Source organism: Rhinoderma darwinii, chromosome 8, assembly GCF_050947455.1.
Source record: "Rhinoderma darwinii isolate aRhiDar2 chromosome 8, aRhiDar2.hap1, whole genome shotgun sequence".
Classification (NCBI taxonomy): domain Eukaryota; kingdom Metazoa; phylum Chordata; class Amphibia; order Anura; family Rhinodermatidae; genus Rhinoderma; species Rhinoderma darwinii.
The window spans coordinates 52,760,404-52,780,169 of record NC_134694.1 but is presented as its reverse complement, the minus strand read 5'-3'; the positions used below and the strand labels follow the sequence as shown (position 1 = coordinate 52,780,169).

Below are 19,766 nucleotides of genomic sequence, written 5' to 3'. Positions count from 1 at the left end.
CACATACACTAGGCCACAAGGACATTTAATCAAATATACGACCGAGTTGCTGTCAAAGGAGAAGAACTCGTGAATCGGGAAACCTTGGCCCGTCTGAGGATGTCTGACCTTATCTCCTTTTAGAACATGTGAAAATTGCATGCAATGTCGACATGGAGAAGTGCCCTTCTTAGGGGTGTGCAGAAACATCTGGCTTGGTACTGATATGCAAAGACATATCTTTAATTAGATTGTCCTGTAGGTTTTTTGGGCGTCTGTTACATGGGAGTATGGCATTGCCAATCTTCTCGACTGGGATAAGGTTTCCCAAGGAGTTACCAATGTCCCCCTGATAATATTGAGGATTTTACCTGTAAATGGATGATAGTTGTAGCGTCCATGGCCATGGACCGTCGGGATTACTTACCCCACTAGCCCCCGCAGCCATGGATCTGTGAGCGCTGGCTCTCATCTCCTTCCCAGGAGACGCCAGCGCTCACTTCCGCGCCCGTCCTCTGTGTCCCCGTAGAGTGCGCGCACACGCTCGTGCCCGCCCTTAAAGGGCCAGTACATACACATGTAAAATCTGTAATTAGCCCATGATAACCCTGGACTATAAAAAGGGTTCTGCCCTTTCACTCATTGCCTGAGTGTTGTTAGTTAATCCCATGTCAGTCTTGCAAATGGTCCCTTAGTGTTATCCTGTTCCTGTTGTTACCCGTGCCCTGCTACATGTATCCCGTGCTGTGTCCTTGTTCCTGAGTGTCACGTTAGGTTCGTGGACCCACTGAGCCATAGCACCTTGATGGTATGGCAGCTGGCCAACAGGGCGCAGGTCACAGTCTATCTAGTTCATATAGTGTACCTGTGGCAGCTCAGACAGTAGCAAGGCAGGCTTGGCTGGGAATAGGCAGACGTCAGGCGTGGTGTAGCAGGACAGGCGTGGAATGCAGCACAGCACGACTACAGCTCAGCACGGCACTTGCCCAGGATAGCACGGGATACAGGTACGAGGAACACTGGGAACTGGAAAACACTAGGAGACCATTTGCATAGACCAACTTTGGGTACGACAACAACGCTCCGGCATGGGAGGAAGGGGCTCGGCCCTTCATATAGTCCAGGGACTCATGTGCTAATTTTATATTAAACTCCAGTGCTCGCGCTGCCCCTTTAAGAGCGGGCACGGGCGTGCACGCGCACCCTACGGGACCCGGTCGAGGTAAGCGGAAGTGAGTGCTGGTGTCTCCTGAGAAGGGCACTGGGGCCAGTGCTCGCAGACCCATGACTGCGGCCGTAAGGAGGTGAGTGAGCCTGATGGGCCATGGCCATGGCACTGAGCCGGTTAGTGTTGGAGTCGTGTCCTAAAGCTCCAGTGTCATCCGCCACGTCCAGTTTTATCCGCCACGTCTGGCGCAACATGCTGCACCCACCTCCATCCGTGCTGAAGCATCGGCCACTGTCTGGACTATTTTAGGTACCCTTGTGCTACGAACTGATATAGACTCTTGCATAGACTGTGACTAGGCCAGCTTCCTCTCCGCTATGGCAGAGCGGCCTAGTGGGTCCACACATCCTGTTATCGTGACAATGTATTTATGCATGAACGGTATTTGTTTATTCATTTCTCTCCTTGGTCTATATCTGGGTGGTTGGGCCTCTGAGTATGTGTCGTGGATAACCACATTGTAAAAATCTGTGGGTCATTTTCTCCATGCAAACTATTTTCTGGCCTGTCGTACCCACAATTCTATCTAACCTGTCGTATTGTGATCTGGGTAGTGATTTTATGTTAGTGGCAGGGTGAAAGGATAGAGTATAGCAGTAGACTGCTCCAAATCTGTGACCTTAATATAAAGGTCAGTGCTCAAGTGACTTTGTGCGTACTTCATAACAAGTGTATCCAAGAAGCTAACTTGACAAGGATCTATGTGTGCAGTGAATTGAAGTTCAGGCCAGATGTTATTCAGGTAATGGCAGAAAGTCTCCAAAGTTTCTCTGGGATCCCCCATGTGCAAAAAATTTAATCTATATAACCTTTCCATCTAGTGCTGCAACGATCCCCCTCCCCTTGTATATAGGGACGCACAGCCCCCCCCCCTTGTATATAGTGACACACAGCCCTCCCCTTGTATATAGTGACACACAGCCCTCCCCTTGTATATAGTGACACACAGCCCTCCCCTTGTATATAGGGACACACAGCCCTCCCCTTGTATATAGTGGCACACCGCCCCCCCCAAAAAAAAATGTGTTCTTACCTAGCTCCGTACTCATGACGGACAGAGTGCTTCACAGCCTCCAGGCGCGACCAGCCTGACAAGGATTCTTCCATCCTGTCATCGCCGGCCTGCACAAGGATTCTTCCCAGCGCCTAATAGGTTGCAGGCCTAACATGTCCTGCAGCCTATAGTATTCAGTCCTGAGGACGCAGATACAATGGAATGTGACAGTCGATAGCACCTGGGCCCATAAATGTTATGTGGGCCCCGTAGCAGCCACTATAGCTGCTATAGTGGGCAGGGGCCCCTATCACTCAGGAGGGTGTCCAGGCTCATGAATACAGCGGACTCATATGCTGGATCTGCTTATGAGTCCACAGTATTCCATTTATTGCGATTTTTCAAAAATGGCAGACTTTGGGTCCATGAGCACAGCGGAGCTATACCCAGTGGCGTAACTACCATTGTAGCAGCCATAGCTGCTGCTACGGGGCCTGCGGCATGAGGGGGCCTGTGCCGCAAGCTGGCACGGTTCCCCCCCATGCCCGGAGGCTCAGCTAGCAGCCGCTATGGCTGCTACAGCAGTAGAGACACCACAATCAATAGTGTCTGCGTCCTTCGGATGCAGATACTATTGAACACTATGACAGAGCAGGGAGGTATCTCCCTGCTCTGCCATAGGCTACTGTATACAGTGGCGTAGCCCTAGGGGTCGCAACATTTGCAATTGCGACCAGGCCCCTAAACATGGCCACACAGCACTCACTGCGCTGGTCCCGCTTTCTGAATGCTGGAGCAAGGAGTTGACCGCTTTGTGCTCCAGCATTCACTCTGCCGTGAGCGGCTCGGCGCAGGCAGGCGCGATGTAGTGACGTCATCGCCTATCTGCGCCGAGTCACTCACCTCACAGACTGGAGGAGAAGGATCCTCCACCCGTTGTAGGAACGGGGATAGGTAAGTAATTGTATTATTATTTTTCTATTAGGCACTATGGGGCATTATACTGGGTAGGGAAGGGGGGCTGATACGGTGGCTGCTATAGGAGAATTTCACTATATGATGAGGCATTATACTGTAGGGACAGCTATGGGGGGCATTATACTGTAGGGACAGCTATGGGGGGGCATTATATTGTGGGGACAGCTATGGGGGCATTATGCTGTGGGGACAGCTATGGTGGCATTATACAGTAGGGGCATTATTCTGTGGGGACAGCTTTGGGGGCATTATACTGTCGGGCAGCTATGGGAGGCATTATACTGTATGGTGGCAGCTATGGGGGCATTATACTGTGTGGGCGGAATCGGGTGTGTATGAGCGGGGATTGGGTGGGATTAGAGGCGTGGCTTAAAAGAAAGAAAAAAAAAATTATGCTGTTCGCCACATCGATTGTCCCTCTTTGTGATACTTGAAAGTCTATCACAATCTACAGGGAGGGCTGTATAGCACTGTTTGAGTAGGCTGTATAGCACTATCTACAGGGGGTTGTATAGCACTGTATGGGAAGGCTGTATAGCACTGTCTACAGGGGGATGCTGTATAGCACGGTCTACAGGGGGGTGCTGTATAGCACTGTTTACAGGGGGGTGCTGTATAGCACTGTCTACAGGGGGGCACTATCTACAAGGCCAAGGCTGTGTGTGCCACTCAGGGGAGGGGGGCCCAGTGTTTTCTAGTTAAGCCCCTGGCTGTACCTATAGTATGCTACCCTAAACAAGGATAGTATATTTAGATGACTGAGCCGCATTTAGCCATGTTAATGCAAATGGGTTGTAAGCAGTGTACCACTTTTGTCACTTTTTGAATAGTTAGTTGATTGTCAAATTTGAGTTAGCCTTTTTTTTTTTTTGTTTAAATTGTTGTATTTTACTTGGTTCTTTCTTAGGCCTCGTTCACATCTGCGTTGGGGTCCCGTTCTGACGTTCAGTTGGAGCTTTCCGTCAGAACGGGACCCTGAACAGACACAAACGGAAACTAAAGATTTCCGTTTCCATCACCATTGATTTCAATGGTGACGGATCTGGTGCCCATGGTTTCAGTTTGTCCCTGTTGTGCACCGGGCCCGTCGTTTTGCCAAAAGCAATAAAACTTACCGAATAAACTCATTAAGGTTAAGAATGAGAAATGATGTGTGCTGCTGGAGTCCTGCTTCTTAAATGGGAGAATGTATTCTGTGCTGTGTATTACAGGCAGGCAGAAGGCATTGTTGTTATAGGAAATCCTACTGAACAATTGATGTTTCTGACTTTTTACCTTCTTTATCAGTGTTGTTTTTTCCTGCACTGACTATTTCTCTGTGTTTCCACCACAGCTTCAGAATGCAGATGAACTCCTGATCAAACCCCTGGAGGGTTTCCGCAAGGATCAAATTGGGCTCACTAAGGTACTTCCACATCCTGCCTGTGGGCTGCAAAGAACTCCTACTGAGAATGTCTGTGTATACCAAGACTATATATGGTGTTTCCTTTACTTTTAATCTAGGCCACATCTTATGTAGCAGCACTTTTCAAACACATAGAAGCTGTTAAAGGGAGGATTTTACTAGATCTTCCCGAAAAAAAAATCTGCTTACATTGCTAGACATCTCTGCTGGGCTGGAGCAGCATATGACGCAGCAGACGAGCAAAGATGTCACTCAAGTCCATTGGAGAGGGAGTGGGAAGGCGTTACGGATAAAAGTGCAGAACACTTCCTGATCCGGTGGACACCTTGTCCCTAATTACAATATAATGTCCGGAGAAATTAATCTATTTATTTTTTTTTTTTTACACTTTTGAAAGCTTCAACATATGTAATAAAGATATGTGGCCACTGCATTACTCCACACCAGTCTAAGGCTTCATGCACACGACCGTGCCTGTAATTCTGACCCGTAATTACAGACACGGCCGGCCACGGACAGCCGGATGTTTTTACGGGCCGTGCTCCCATTATAAAGTATAGGAGCACGGTCTGTAAAATAAAAAAATAGGACTTGTCCTATTTTTTTCGGCAGGTTTCTACGGCACGGAAACCCTTCCGTAGACATACGGGAAGGTGTCCGTCGACCATAGAAATGAATGGGCCCGTAATTACAGACTGTAATTTCTGTCCGTAATTACGGGAGACTTTACGGTCGTGTGCATGGGGCCTCAGGGTGTAAGTGGCTTGAGGTGAGTGGTGCAATAGTGAATTCTTGTTCCGGAAACGGAGGACAGGAGATGTCTGGAGTACAAATGGTTGCACTTGCAAGAGAGCGCGAGACTGCACTCAGTTACTACGCATAAGGATTTAGATGTTTGAATTTTTTATCATGTTTGGCTGGAGGTACATTTAAAATGCTTAATTTAATTGTGGATGACCTCTTTTATTAATAATGCTGGCGATCAGCTGATCACAATATGCCTTTCAACTGAAAACCACTTTGATCAGCTGTTATCGCTGTGGGTCAAATGTATGGGTTACCATGTCAGACATGATCACGTTGAGTCCGCCAGAGCGTGAGCTGCTCTTTGCCGTGGCTCTCCACTCTACGGCTAATAGGGGGGTCCTAATTACATGCTCTTTGACATTATGGTTGAACTGACCAGCAATTGCCCAGAGATGTTTTGTCCAACCCCTGGTGCCATCATGCCCAGTCCTTACATTGAGTCCGTGACCAAGTAATTACAGTAGTTGCCATACTTGGTGATACATATTTATAGTAATACAGTGCCTCAATTTCTGTAGGATCCCTTCAGCAGTAATGTTATTTGGCATCCCTGGTAATCATGAAATATTTCATATGTCTTGTAATACTCATACACACGCATAGAGTATATATAATGAAAAAATATATTTTTTTCACTTAGAGAATACAAACCTGCATCAAACTGCGTAAAAGTCAATTTTAGTCTATTGCTTTAGGATCCACTGATGTCAACCCAAGAAGATGTGATCATGAGTAATGTGAATGTTCTGGTGATCTAGAACCCTTTTAAGGCATGTTTTTCATATAGTTCTTAAAAAATGACCATCTTGGCTTTACAAGCACCCATGAGATCATCAAACGATGTTCTTAATTAGATGATCCAATAAATAATAACCTGATTATCATCTTGTCTCAATTTCCTTGCTTTTAGAAAAGCGGCCTCTGGGAAGTTTGCCCTAGAACCAGAACTAGATGTGCTTGTTTCTGGAAGTTTGGAGATTTGTGTCCCTAATAGAACTGTAGCTACAGTCTGGAGGGATGGGAGAGGAAGTCACATGTTGTAGTGGGAGGGGATGGATTCTTTCAGGCCATCTGGAGGCTGCCAGAATGAGTGAATTGGGAATCTGCATCTGCCAAATGCTGGAAACTACAGATTTTCCTCTCACCTCTTAATTTCCAAACACACAATGCAAGGACAGTCCACTATGAGTTAAAGGGCATCTTGTACATTAAATACTGGCTTTAGGAAACACTTTGTAATTTGGCTTTTTTTCTTTTATGGGATAAAAGACTTCTGCCTGTTCAAAAAAGTTTCATTACAATGTTGTTGTTCAAATTTGTGATCTGCAGAGGTTTCCACATGTTCTCAGATCTTATTAGTATTGTTTCATTTACTCTGTACAGTACACACTGTATGTATGTATGTATGTATGTATTTCTTGTTCATTCAAATTAATTATTAGTAAACACTGTAGAACGTGGAGGAAACCCCCACTGATAGTTGTCTAATGACACTAGGCCATTAGGACACTAACTTGTGCGCCCATTAGTGGACATTGCCACAAATGTACACTGCTATTCGAGCACTAGATTACCAATATACAGTGAAGGAAATAAGTATTTGATCCCTTGCTGATTTTGTAAGTTTGCCCACTGTCAGACATGAACAGTCTAGAATTTTTAGGCTAGGTTAATTTTACCAGTGAGAGATAGATTGTATAAAAAAAAAAAAGAAAATCACATTGTCAAAATTATATATATTTATTTGCATTTTGCACAGAGAAATAAGTATTTGATCCCTTTGGCAAACAAGACTTAATACTTGGTGGCAAAACCCTTGTTGGCAAGCACAGCAGTCAGACGTTTTTTTTGTAGTTGATAATGAGGTTTGCACACATGTTAGATGGAATTTTGGCCCACTCCTCTTTACAGATCATCTGTAAATCATTAAGATTTCGAGGCTGTCGCTTGGCAACTCGGATCTGCAGCTCCCTCCATAAGTTTTCGATGGGATTAAGGTCTGGAGACTGGCTAGGCGACTCCATGACCTTAATGTGCTTCTTTTTGAGCCACTCCTTTGTTGCCTTGGCTGTATGTTTCGGGTCATTGTCGTGCTGGAAGACCCAGCCACGAGCCATTTTTAATGTCCTGGTGGCGGGAAGGAGGTTGTCACTCAGGATTTGACGGTACATGGCTTCATCCATTCTCCCATTGATGCGGTGAAGTAGTCCTGTGCCCTTAGCAGAGAAACACCCCCAAAACATAATGTTTCCACCTCCATACTTGACAGTGGGGATGGTGTTCTTTGGGTCATAGGCAGCATTTCTCTTCCTCCAAACACGACGAGTTGAGTTAATGCCAAAGAGCTCAATTTTAGTCTCCTCTGACCACAGCACCTTCTCCCAATCACTCTCAGAATCATCCAGATGTTCATTTGCAAACTTCAGACGGGCCTGTACATGTGCCTTCTTGAGCAGGGGGACCTTGCGGGCACTGCAGGATTTCAATCCATTACGGCGTAATGTGTTACCAATGGTTTTCTTGGTGACTGTGGTCCCAGCTGCCTTGAGATCATTAACAAGTTTCCCCCGTGTAGTTTTCGGCTGAGCTCTCACCTTCCTCAGGATCAAGGATACCCCACGAGGTGAGATTTTGCATGGAGCCCCAGATCGATGTCGATTGACAGTCATTTTGTATGTCTTCCATTTTCTTACTATTGCACCAACAGTTGTCTCCTTCTCACCCAGCGTCTTACTTATGGTTTTGTAGCCCATTCCAGCCGTGTGCAGGTCTATGATCTTGTCCCTGACCTCCTTAGAAAGCTCTTTGTTCTTGCCCATGTTGTAGAGGTTAGAGTCAGAATGATTAATTGAGTCTGTGGACAGGAGTCTCTTATACTTATACAGTTTACAGACTCAAGACTCAATTAATCAGTCTGACTCTAACCTCTACAACATGGGCAAGACCAAAGAGCTTTCTAAGGATGTCAGGGACAAGATCATACACCTGCACAAGGCTGGAATGGGCTACAAAACCATAAGTAAGACGCTGGGTGAGAAGGAGACAACTGTTGGTGCAATAGTAAGAAAATGGAAGACATACAAAATGACTGTCAATCGACATCGATCTGGGGCTCCATGCAAAATCTCACCTCGTGGGGTATGCTTGATCCTGAGGAAGGTGAGAGCTCAGCCGAAAACTACACGGGGGGGGGGGAACTTGTAAATGATCTCAAGGCAGCTGGGACCACAGTCACCAAGAAAACCATTGGTAACACATTACGCCGTAATGGATTAAAATCCTGCAGTGCCCGCAACGTCCCCCTGCTCAAGAAGGCACATGTACAGGCCCGTCTGAAGTTTGCAAATGAACATCTGGATGATTCTGAGAGTGATTGGGAGAAGGTGCTGTGGTCAGATGAGACTAAAATTGGGCTCTTTGGCATTAACTCAACTCGCCGTGTTTGGTGGAAGAGAAATGCTGCCTATGACCCAAAGAACACCGTCCCCACTGTCAAGCATGGAGGTGGAAACATTATGTTTTGGGGGTGTTTCTCTGCTAACGGCACAGGACTACTTCACTGCATCAATGGGAGAACGGATGGAGCCATGTACCGTCAAATCCGGAGTGACAACCTCCTTCCCTCCACCAGGACATTAAAAATGGCTCGTTCCTGGGTCTTCCAGCATGACATTGACCCGAAACATACAGCCAAGGCAACAAAGGAGTGGCTCAAAAAGAAGCACATTAAGGTCATGGAGTGGCCTAGCCAGTCTCCAGACCTTAATCCCATCGAAAACTTATGGAGGGAGCTGAAGATCCGAGTTGCCAAGCGACAGCCTCGAAATCTTAATGATTTACAGATGATCTGTAAAGAGGAGTGGGCCAAAATTCCATCTAACATGTGTGCTGGGTGAGCTGGGAAAAAAAGAGTCTGCGAGGGCGCTGCTGCACACGGATGAGACCGAGAAAACAAAACTTCGGAGTGATGATAATAAATGAATGATTGAATGATAAATAAATAAAATTTATTAGTAATATGACTACGCGTTTCAATGCCGTACCGGCATCTTCATCAGGTCATGAAGGAAAGCACACAAATCACTGTTTAAATAGAATGTTAAAATTGGAAAAAACCCGCCAATGTGAACGAGGACAGGGCGTTCTAATGACGTCAGAGTTCAAAGGTTAAAACATGACAAATAACAATGATCATGAGATACGAACATATAATAAACATAGTTGCAATGATAAAAATGGAAAGATAAAATACATAAACTAGGAATATGAGAACAATGAAAGTAATAGCACGGAATGAATCGCAAAGGATGCCAAACCTGATGAATGGCTGTCCGTGAAATAAACAGATAAAAATAGATGCTAGTGTAAATGTGTAGATCTAAAACACATACGGATATGTGGTATGGGAATACCGTTTTTTGGTGCAGAAAATGACGTTTGAAAGAAAGACAAATAATCGGCAATAATTCTAAAACCCCAAGAAACGAATAAAAGAGCTATAAAAAGAAAATAAAAGGGGTGACAACGTCAGCGGATAGAACTTTGGGCAAAGTGAGCAAGCCAATACCAAAAAGTATGATCTGCAAACCTATGTACATAATGTAGTGTAATAACTAAAATAAAAAAATATAAAAAGTAGGACCGAGTAGCAGATAGTGCGAGTGATTTTGAGGGTAAAGGGTACAATATAAATAAATATATAATATATAAAAATATATAAATGGTCCACATACTAGCACAATTATCAGGAGTGTCAGAGAGGTAGTAAGAACTATCCTTATATACTCTAAAGAACTAAGTCGGTAAAAGCCGGTAAAACATAATTAATGGCTCAACGAAATTGGAAGACTATGATGTCTCATGTATAAAATTAGAATGCAAAAACATAACTGTGAACATTACTAAGAGACTGAGAGTAACAATAATGTGTATGAAGCTAGTGAACAAATATATATGGTATGGTGTAGTAATACGCTATGTGGCCGATTGTAAAGTCGGCAGCCGGTAAATGATAATAAATGACAGAATAAGTTTATGGGAGAGAATGTCAAATTAAGGGGGGGAGGGGGGGTGTAACAAAAAGGCTAGGTAATGAAATGTACGATTAGAGAGGACGGTAAGTGGTAATTAACAGTAGGTACTATTAATACTAATAATGGCCAACGGAAAGGCCATATGTCATGAATATATTCAATAGGAATCATAAACTTGCATATATCAGAAGCATAAGACCACTAATAATATAAGAGAAACGATGAGAAACTTAACCCCTTAATGACCGGGCATGTTTGTACCTTAATGACCAAGCCAGATTTGTCAAATCTGGTATGTCTGACTTTATCAGAGAATAACTCTGTGAAAGTTTTGAATATCCAAGTAATTCGGACATTGTTTTTTCGTCACATGTTGTACTTTATTTTAGTGGTAAAAGTAGACTGATACGATTTGCGGAAATTAATTAAAAAATAGAAAAATGGAAGAAATTTTGTAAAAATTACCATTTTCCCCTATTTTTAACTGCAATATGTCACATATGTACACACATACTGCACAATTTTTTTAATTAAATATATATTTCTATCTCTTTACTCTTTTGAAAAAATAAAATAAATTTTCAGCAATTTAGAAGACTTACAAATTGAATAATAATTTTATAAATTTTGAAGTACATTTTGTTTTCCTGCACCAAGCCAGGTTTTCAGAGGCTCATAGGTCTCAGAGTGATGGAAACCCCCACAAATGACCCCATTTAGAAAACTAGACCCCTTAAGGTATTTACCTAAGGGTATAGTAAGTATTTTGACCCCACAGTTTTTTGCTAAATTTAATACATAGCAGGTGAAAAAAAAAAAATTCACTTTTTTTCATAAAAGTATCAGTTTGAAGACCAATTTCTTTGTAAAGCGACCATGAGAATGAAGAAACACACCACAAAATCTATCACCCTGTTTCTCCTGTTTTCAAAAATACCAACATTGTGGCCCTAATGCGCTGCCTGGACACACGGCAGGACCCAAAAGGAAGGGAGCACCCGGAGGCTTTCAGGACTCATATTTTGCTTGAAAATGTTTTAGGCCCCAATGTACATTTGGAGAAGCTTTGAGCTGCCAGAACGATAGAAACTCCCCATAAACGACCCCATTTAGAAAACTAGACCCCCTTAAGGTATTTATCTAGGGGTATAGTTAGCATTTTGACCACACAGGTTTTTCGCTAAATATATTGGAATTAGTCTGTAAAAATTAAAATGTACTTTTTTTCTGAAACAACATAGAAATTTTTATTATTTACAAGGAATAACGAAGAAAATGCACCCCAATATTTGTAAAGCAATGTCTCCCGATTACGACAATACCCCATATGTGGTAATAAACTGCTGTTTGGACCCACAGCAGGGCTCAGAAGGGAAGGAGCGCCATTTGGATTTATGATTTTGCTGGAATGGTTTTCGGTGCCATGTCGCATTTGCAATGCACTGGAGGGACCAAAACAGTGGAAACCCCCCAAAAGTGACCCGATTTTGGAAAAACCTTCAAGGAATTTTTCTAGGGGTATAGTGAGCATTTAGACCCCACGGGTCTTTTGCAGAGTTTATTGGAATTAGGGCGCGAAAATTAATATCAACATTTTTTTCCACTAAAATGTTGCATTTTCTCATTTTCACAAGGGATAAAGGAGGAAAAAAACAACCATTTTTTATAAAGCAATTTCTCCCGAGTACGGAAATACCGCACATGGGGTCATACGTTTTTTCATTAGAAATGAATTAACCCTTTCAGGACTGATCCATTTTTTGCCTTCTTATTTTAGATTTTCACTCCCCGCTTTCCAAGAGCCATAACTTCTTTATTTTTCCATCAATAGAGCTGCGTGAGGGCTTATTTGTTGCGGGACAATCTGTCGTTTTCATTGGTACCATTTTGGGGTACATGCGATTTTTTTTGATCACTTTTTATTCAATTTTTTTGCAATCCTGAGCAAAAAACAGGAATTCTGACACCGTTTTTTTAGGTTTTCTTTTTGCGGCGCTCACCGTACGCTATAAATGACATTTTTACTTTATTCTGCGGGTTGGTACGATTACGGCGATACCATATGTATATAGGTTTGGTCCTTTTTTTTAGCGTTTGCACAATAAAATGACTTATTTATAAAAAAATAAATTCTGTGTCACCATATTCTGAGAGCCGTAATTTTTTAATTTTTTTGTCAAAAAAGCTGTGTAAGGGCTTGTTTTTTGCGGGACGGATAGAAGTTTTTATTGGTACTATTTTCGGGTACATGCGACTTTTTGATCACTTTTTATTCTTTATTTAGGGAGCGGTGGTGACCAAAAAAATTGCGATTCTGTCGTCGTTTTTTATTGATTTTTTTTGGGGTGTTCATCGTGCGGGAAAAATAACATTACAGTTTTATAGTTGGGTTCGTTACGAACGCGGTGATACTAAATATGTGTACTTTTTTAACGTGTTCATTTTTTTTCTATAATAAAAGTCTTATTATAGGAAAAAAAGCATTTTGTGTTTATAGAACTTATAACTTTTATTTTTACACTTTTTTTAAAACATTTTTATTACTTTTTTTTACCTTTTTAACTTGTCCCACTAGGGGACACTTAGACTTGCAGCTTTGATCGCTGCTAGAGTACATTACACTACACACGTAGTGTAATGTACTCTAACTGTCATTGTGACGTGACTGTCACACTGACAGGAAGCAGAGGAGGAACGGCCGGAGGCTGTTCCTCCGAGGATTCCGTACATGGCAACCCGGAGGTCATTATCTGACCTCCGATTGCCGTGACAAGCATCGGTAGCCCCCACGATCACTTCGTGGGGGCTGCCGATGTGCTTCAAACCACTTAAATGCGGCGACGGCAATCCGTCGCCGCACTTAAGGGGTTAACTGCCGAAATCAGCGGCGATGGTCCGCTGTCCGGTAAGACTGATGTCTCAGCTGTCGGGGACAACTGTCAGCGCGGGTCTGTCACTCTGTGTTTACACAGAGTGACAGTTTGAAATGCGGACGAAAATGAACGTCATGGTGCGGGAACTAGCAGCCGACCATGACGTTCATTTTCGTCCTTGGTCGTTAAGGGGTTAAAATGAGCAAAGATCTGAAAAGAGAAACACTAATGATACATAACAAAAAATGGCATAAAATGTATTCAACCAACAATATATGGTCTCGGGTCGGAAAACAATACAGCAATGATATAATATAATGTAATGTAATGTGATGTAACAATGAAAAGAATCATAAATCAATTAACAAAAAGAATAAGAATATATTATATTAACAATAAAGGCATTTACTAATCAAGAGTGGACTCTGAAACATCATTGAGGCCATCAGGTTGGAGAGTTTTCATTTTAAAAATCCAGTAATTTTCACGTTGTTTGAGTTTACTGAATCGATTGGTGATGTTGAGCGGAATTTGCTCTATAGGTGTAATGAGCAAACTACTAAACTGACTATTGTGTGTAGTGGAGAAGTGTCGAGAGACACTGTTTTAAAAAACCAGTATACCCTTTTTATACCATCTCCCCAAGGTGCACAAATCCATCACAAATCCCCCTGGTCGTCCGATCATATCGGGGATTGGGTCCCTTACTAGTAACCTTTCACATTTCATTGACACTCACCTTCAACCTTTAGTAGTTAGCCTTCCGTCATATCTTAGGGACTCTACCCAAGTGATTAGAGAACTCCACTCATTAAATGTCACCAATTCTATGTACCCCATCAATTTCCTTACAGCTGACGTAACTGCCCTTTATAGTAATATTCCCCACTCCAAAGGTCTAAAGGTCATTAGTTCTGCATTATCTACCAAAACCTGTATGCCAGAGAATCAAATTGAATTTTTAATTAAATGTGTTGACTTTATTTTAAATCACAATTCTTTCACTTTTGATAATAAATTTTATAATCAAATCAAAGGCTGCGCCATGGGCTCAAGGTTCGCACCATCTTATGCTAATTTATATATGGGACAGTTTGAAGATCAGTATATATATCATGATCACCCCTTTAAAAGCAAAATTTTATTTTATAAACGTTACATTGACGACCTCTTCATCTGGTTGGGCAATGAGACTGAGGCTTCATCTTTCATTGAGCATTTAAATTTGAATAGCTTAGGACTGTCTTTCACACACACTTTTTCCACTCTATCGATTTTTTAGACCTGACCATTTCATTTGATACCAGAATTAATAAATTTACAACAAAGACACATTTCAAATCTGTTGATGTAAATAGCTACTTAAATTTCAACAGTGCCCATTACCCCCCATGGATAAAAAATGTTCCCTTTGGACAGTTTAGAAGAGTGAGAAAAAATTGCACAACTGACTCTGATTTCACAGAGGAATGTAACCTATTAGAAAAAAGGTTCAGGGAAAAGCATTTCCCTTTGAGTCTTATCAAAGGGGCACGTCACAAAGCTTCTCTATTATCACAAGTTTCGTGCATCAAGCAAGATATAGCAATTAAAAATAAACAGAATTTTAGTAATTTTATTACAACTTTTAACAGTGGAAACAAAAAAATCAGAGAGGTCCTTGATAAACATTGGTACATCTTGAGAAATGATCCCTTTTTAAAAACAGAATTACCTGATAGACCTACTATCACCTATAGACGATCAAAATCTCTTAAAAATATTTTAGCACCCAGCAAACTGAAAAATCCCATGGTACCTTGTTCCACTTTGCTTCCTAGGATTTTAGGTTCTTACAAATGTGGCCGACAGCGATGTATGTGCTGTACCAACATAACTCACAAAGCCTCCACCTACACATCCACAATAACTAAAGAATCCTTTAATATCAATAGCTTTCTGAACTGTGGAAGCTCTTTTGTTATATATTTGTTGGAATGTCCATGTCATCTCCAATATATTGGCCGTACTACGCAATGTTTGCGGACCAGGATTAATAATCACAGATTTAACATAAATACTGGTTTTTTAAAACATAGTGTCTCTCGACACTTCTCCACTACACACAATAGTCAGTTTAGTAGTTTGCTCATTACACCTATAGATCAAATTCCACTCAACATCACTAATCGATTCAGTAAACTCAAACAACGTGAAAATTACTGGATTTTTAAAATGAAAACTCTCCAACCTGATGGCCTCAATGATGTTTCAGACTCCACTCTTGATTAGTACATGCCTTTATTGTTAATATAATCTTATTCTTTTTGTTAATTGATTTATGATTCTTTTCATTGTTACATCATATTACATTACATTATATTATATCATTGCTGTATTGTTTTCCGACCCGAGACCATATATTGTTGGTTGAATACATTTTATGCCATTTTTTGTTATGTATCATTAGTGTTTCTCTTTTCAGATCTTTGCTCATTTTAAGTTTCTCATCGTTTCTCTTATATTATTAGTGGTCTTATGCTTCCGATATATGCAAGTTTATGATTCCTATTGAATATATTAATGACATATGGCCTTTCCGTTGGCCATTATTAGTATTAATAGTACCTACTGTTAATTACCACTTACCGTCCTCTCTAATCGTACATTTCATTACCTAGCCTTTTTGTTACACCCCCCCCCTCCCCCCCTTAATTTGACATTCTCTCCCATAAACTTATTCTGTCATTTATTATCATTTACCGGCTGCCGACTTTACAATCGGCCACATAGCGTATTACTACACCATACCATATATATTTGTTCACTAGCTTCATACACATTATTGTTACTCTCAGTCTCTTAGTAATGTTCACAGTTATGTTTTTGCATTCTAATTTTATACATGAGACATCATAGTCTTCCAATTTCGTTGAGCCATTAATTATGTTTTACCGGCTTTTACCGACTTAGTTCTTTAGAGTATATAAGGATAGTTCTTACTACCTCTCTGACACTCCTGATAATTGTGCTAGTATGTGGACCATTTATATATTTTTATATATTATATATTTATTTATATTGTACCCTTTACCCTCAAAATCACTCGCACTATCTGCTACTCGGTCCTACTTTTTATATTTTTTTATTTTAGTTATTACACTACATTATGTACATAGGTTTGCAGATCATACTTTTTGGTATTGGCTTGCTCACTTTGCCCAAAGTTCTATCCGCTGACGTTGTCACCCCTTTTATTTTCTTTTTATAGCTCTTTTATTCGTTTCTTGGGGTTTTAGAATTATTGCCGATTATTTGTCTTTCTTTCAAACGTCATTTTCTGCACCAAAAAACGGTATTCCCATACCACATATCCGTATGTGTTTTAGATCTACACATTTACACTAGCATCTATTTTTATCTGTTTATTTCACGGACAGCCATTCATCAGGTTTGGCATCCTTTGCGATTCATTCCGTGCTATTACTTTCATTGTTCTCATATTCCTAGTTTATGTATTTTATCTTTCCATTTTTATCATTGCAACTATGTTTATTATATGTTCGTATCTCATTATCATTGTTATTTGTCATGTTTTAACCTTTGAACTCTGACGTCATTAGAACGCCCTGTCCTCGTTCACATTGGCGGGTTTTTTCCAATTTTAACATTCTATTTAAACAGTGATTTGTGTGCTTTCCTTCATGACCTGATGAAGATGCCGGTACGGCATTGAAACGCGTAGTCATATTACTAATAAATTTTATTTATTTATCATTCAATCATTCATTTATTATCATCACTCCGAAGTTTTGTTTTCTCGGTCTCATCCGTGTGCAGCAGCGCCCTCGCAGACTCTTTTTTTTCCCAGCTCACCCAGCATATTCTTTGCGGTCTTTCATCTTGAATCACCGGCCTGGAGTCCTGGCAGCAGCAGCACTTTATCTCTCCATCGCTTATTTTACATCGCTTTAAGGTGAGCATCACTCTTCTCATCTATCCACTTCAACTTGGGTAACCTGCACTATGTGGCGCCGTGTTTTTCGTTTCCTCTCATCTAACATGTGTGCAAACCTCATTATCAACTACAAAAAAACGTCTGACTGCTGTGCTTGCCAACAAGGGTTTTGCCACCAAGGTATTAAGTCTTGTGTGCCAAAGGGATCAAATACTTATTTCTCTGTGCACAATGCAAATAAATATATATAATTTTGACAATGTGATTTTCTGTTTTTTTTTTTTATATAATCTATCTCTCACTGGTAAAATTAACCTAGCCTAAAAATTCTAAACTGTTCATGTCTTTGACAGTGGGCAAACTTACAAAATCAGCAAGGGATCAAATACTTATTTCCTTCACTGTATAGGAAGTGCGTACATCAGTTAGCAATAAAACAATTGACTGTACAATTCTCATTAAATGTATAAAACTGTGATTATAATAGTGTATTCCAGACATTATAAATATGGTGCAATAATGAATCTTCAAACAGACATATATAGATATCGAAATATCAAAAGCAAAGTGAACATGCACCGTGAAAAATAGGTAATCAGTACATAATAGGATTACTCATAAAACCAGCAGGGGCCAATTATAGATTAATTTAGATCTATAAACTTACTGTTTACGATCTCTCCATGTAACCAGCGTGTAGTGTTCGCGCGTCTCCACTGCGCATGCTCCAAAATGGCGTCAAAACCGTATATTGAGTCCGGTGGAACGCAATTTCAGGAGAGACCTATGATGGCCTACAGACGAGGCAAAATGATTAAAAATAGTCTTGTCCGAGCCGACATTGGGTCTAATCGAAAGAGTCAAAGGTTTATAGCACCCCCTAAATTGGGCTGTTACCCCTGTTTGGGATGTAATATCTGCGATTATATGATCAAAGGGGATTCGTTCAATCATCCACAAACTGATAGTGTCATTAAAATTAAAGGTGTCTTTACATGTCATTCATCCTTTGTCATCTACTTATTAAGTTGCCCCTGTGGTTTGCATTATGTGGGTGAGACCACAACAGAAATACGTCTCAGGATGAGAAATCATACATCTAACAACAAAACAAAAAGACAAGATTTACCAGTATCAAGACACTTCTGTGAGAAAAATCATAGCTTGTCACAGTTGAGATTCAGAATCATTGATTCTGTACCTCAAATGAGACGTGGGGGTGACAGAGGTTTGGCCCTGAAGAAAAAAGAGCTAGAGTGGATCTATAAGTTGGAAACTATGTCTCCGAAGGGGCTTAATATAGAATACTCTTATGGCCCGCATATGTAATATAGTAGGGGGTAGCTTGCCTGCAGATGTTGGGGGGTACGATTGGTATAGTTTGTGTTCTATATATGGATAGGTTGAAGTCTTATTTTGATTTCTCTCTCATGTATACATTGTTTAAAAAAAAAAAAAAAAGAGTAAAAAATGTTTGTGATTGTGAATATCATATGACATGTTCAATACTTTTGTGTCAAAAAAACAAAAGTATAATAGGTATGATACCTTTATTGGCTAACCATAAAAAGTTCTATATGCAAGCTTTCAGAGCACAGAGGCTCCTTCTTCAGGCAGTTTACAAATGAATGACTTAGAAAAAAGCACAACATTTAGATGTTACACAAAGACAATTAGTACATGAGGTGATATATCATTAAGATGAGCGGGGGCAATAAAACGGAGGTTATAGGGGTGATGACTTAGGAGTTAAGGCATCTGGAGTCAGTCTGATGGGGGATGTGACGTGTGTCCATGTAGTGGCTCATAAATCCTGGTGTTAGATTGAGGCCTTGTGTCAATGACTGGAATTTTATCATCATCTTGAATTCCCAAATTTTTCTTTCTCTGTTGTTTTTAAAATGACCCTTCAGAATGAGTACCTTTAAATCTGCCAAATTGTGATCAGGTCCAGAGAAATGTTTTCCCACGGGTGTATCCACCTCCTGTTTTATTGTAGGTCTGTGAAGATTCATCCTGGTTTGTAGTTTTTGTATTGTTTCTCCAATGTAGATTCCTTTATTGATGCACCTTGTACAAAGGATCATGTACACTACATTGGAGGATGTACAGGAGAACGTGCCAGTGATTTTATAGTCCTGCTGCGTGTTTGGTATGTGGATGGTGTTTGATGACAAGATGTTGGTACAGGTCTTGCATTTTTTACTGTTGCAAGGAAAAGTGCCAGTCTCTGATGGTGGTGAGAGGGCACTTCTGACCAGGAGATTCCTTAGGTTTGGTGGCTGTTTGTAGGCAAGGAGAGGTAAATCCGGGAATATTTCCTTCAGTTTATTGTCTTTGTTAAAGGGAATGTGTTGCCAGAAAAACATGTTTGTTTTTTTTTTAATTAAACATTTAGTGTGTAGGTGATTAAACATTGTTCAAATATTTTTTATTTTTTTCACGAGTCAGGAAATATTATAAATTAATTCTAATTTATAATATTTCCCATTGCTGGTCACTAGATAAAGCTATTCCCAAAATTGCAGCATT

At 40.9% G+C, this 19,766-nt stretch overlaps 1 protein-coding gene across 6 annotated transcripts in view; it reads left to right on the top strand.

Moving 5' to 3' along the window:
• OPHN1 (oligophrenin 1) overlaps positions 1-19,766 on the top strand; it is a 268,324-nt gene that overhangs the window by 113,053 nt on the left and 135,505 nt on the right. For all 6 annotated transcript variants that reach the window (XM_075835642.1, XM_075835641.1, XM_075835640.1 and 3 more), the window contains one exon: positions 4,513-4,584. In XM_075835642.1, the coding sequence (XP_075691757.1) occupies positions 4,513-4,584 (72 nt within the window). The remainder of the gene's footprint in view (positions 1-4,512; positions 4,585-19,766) is intronic.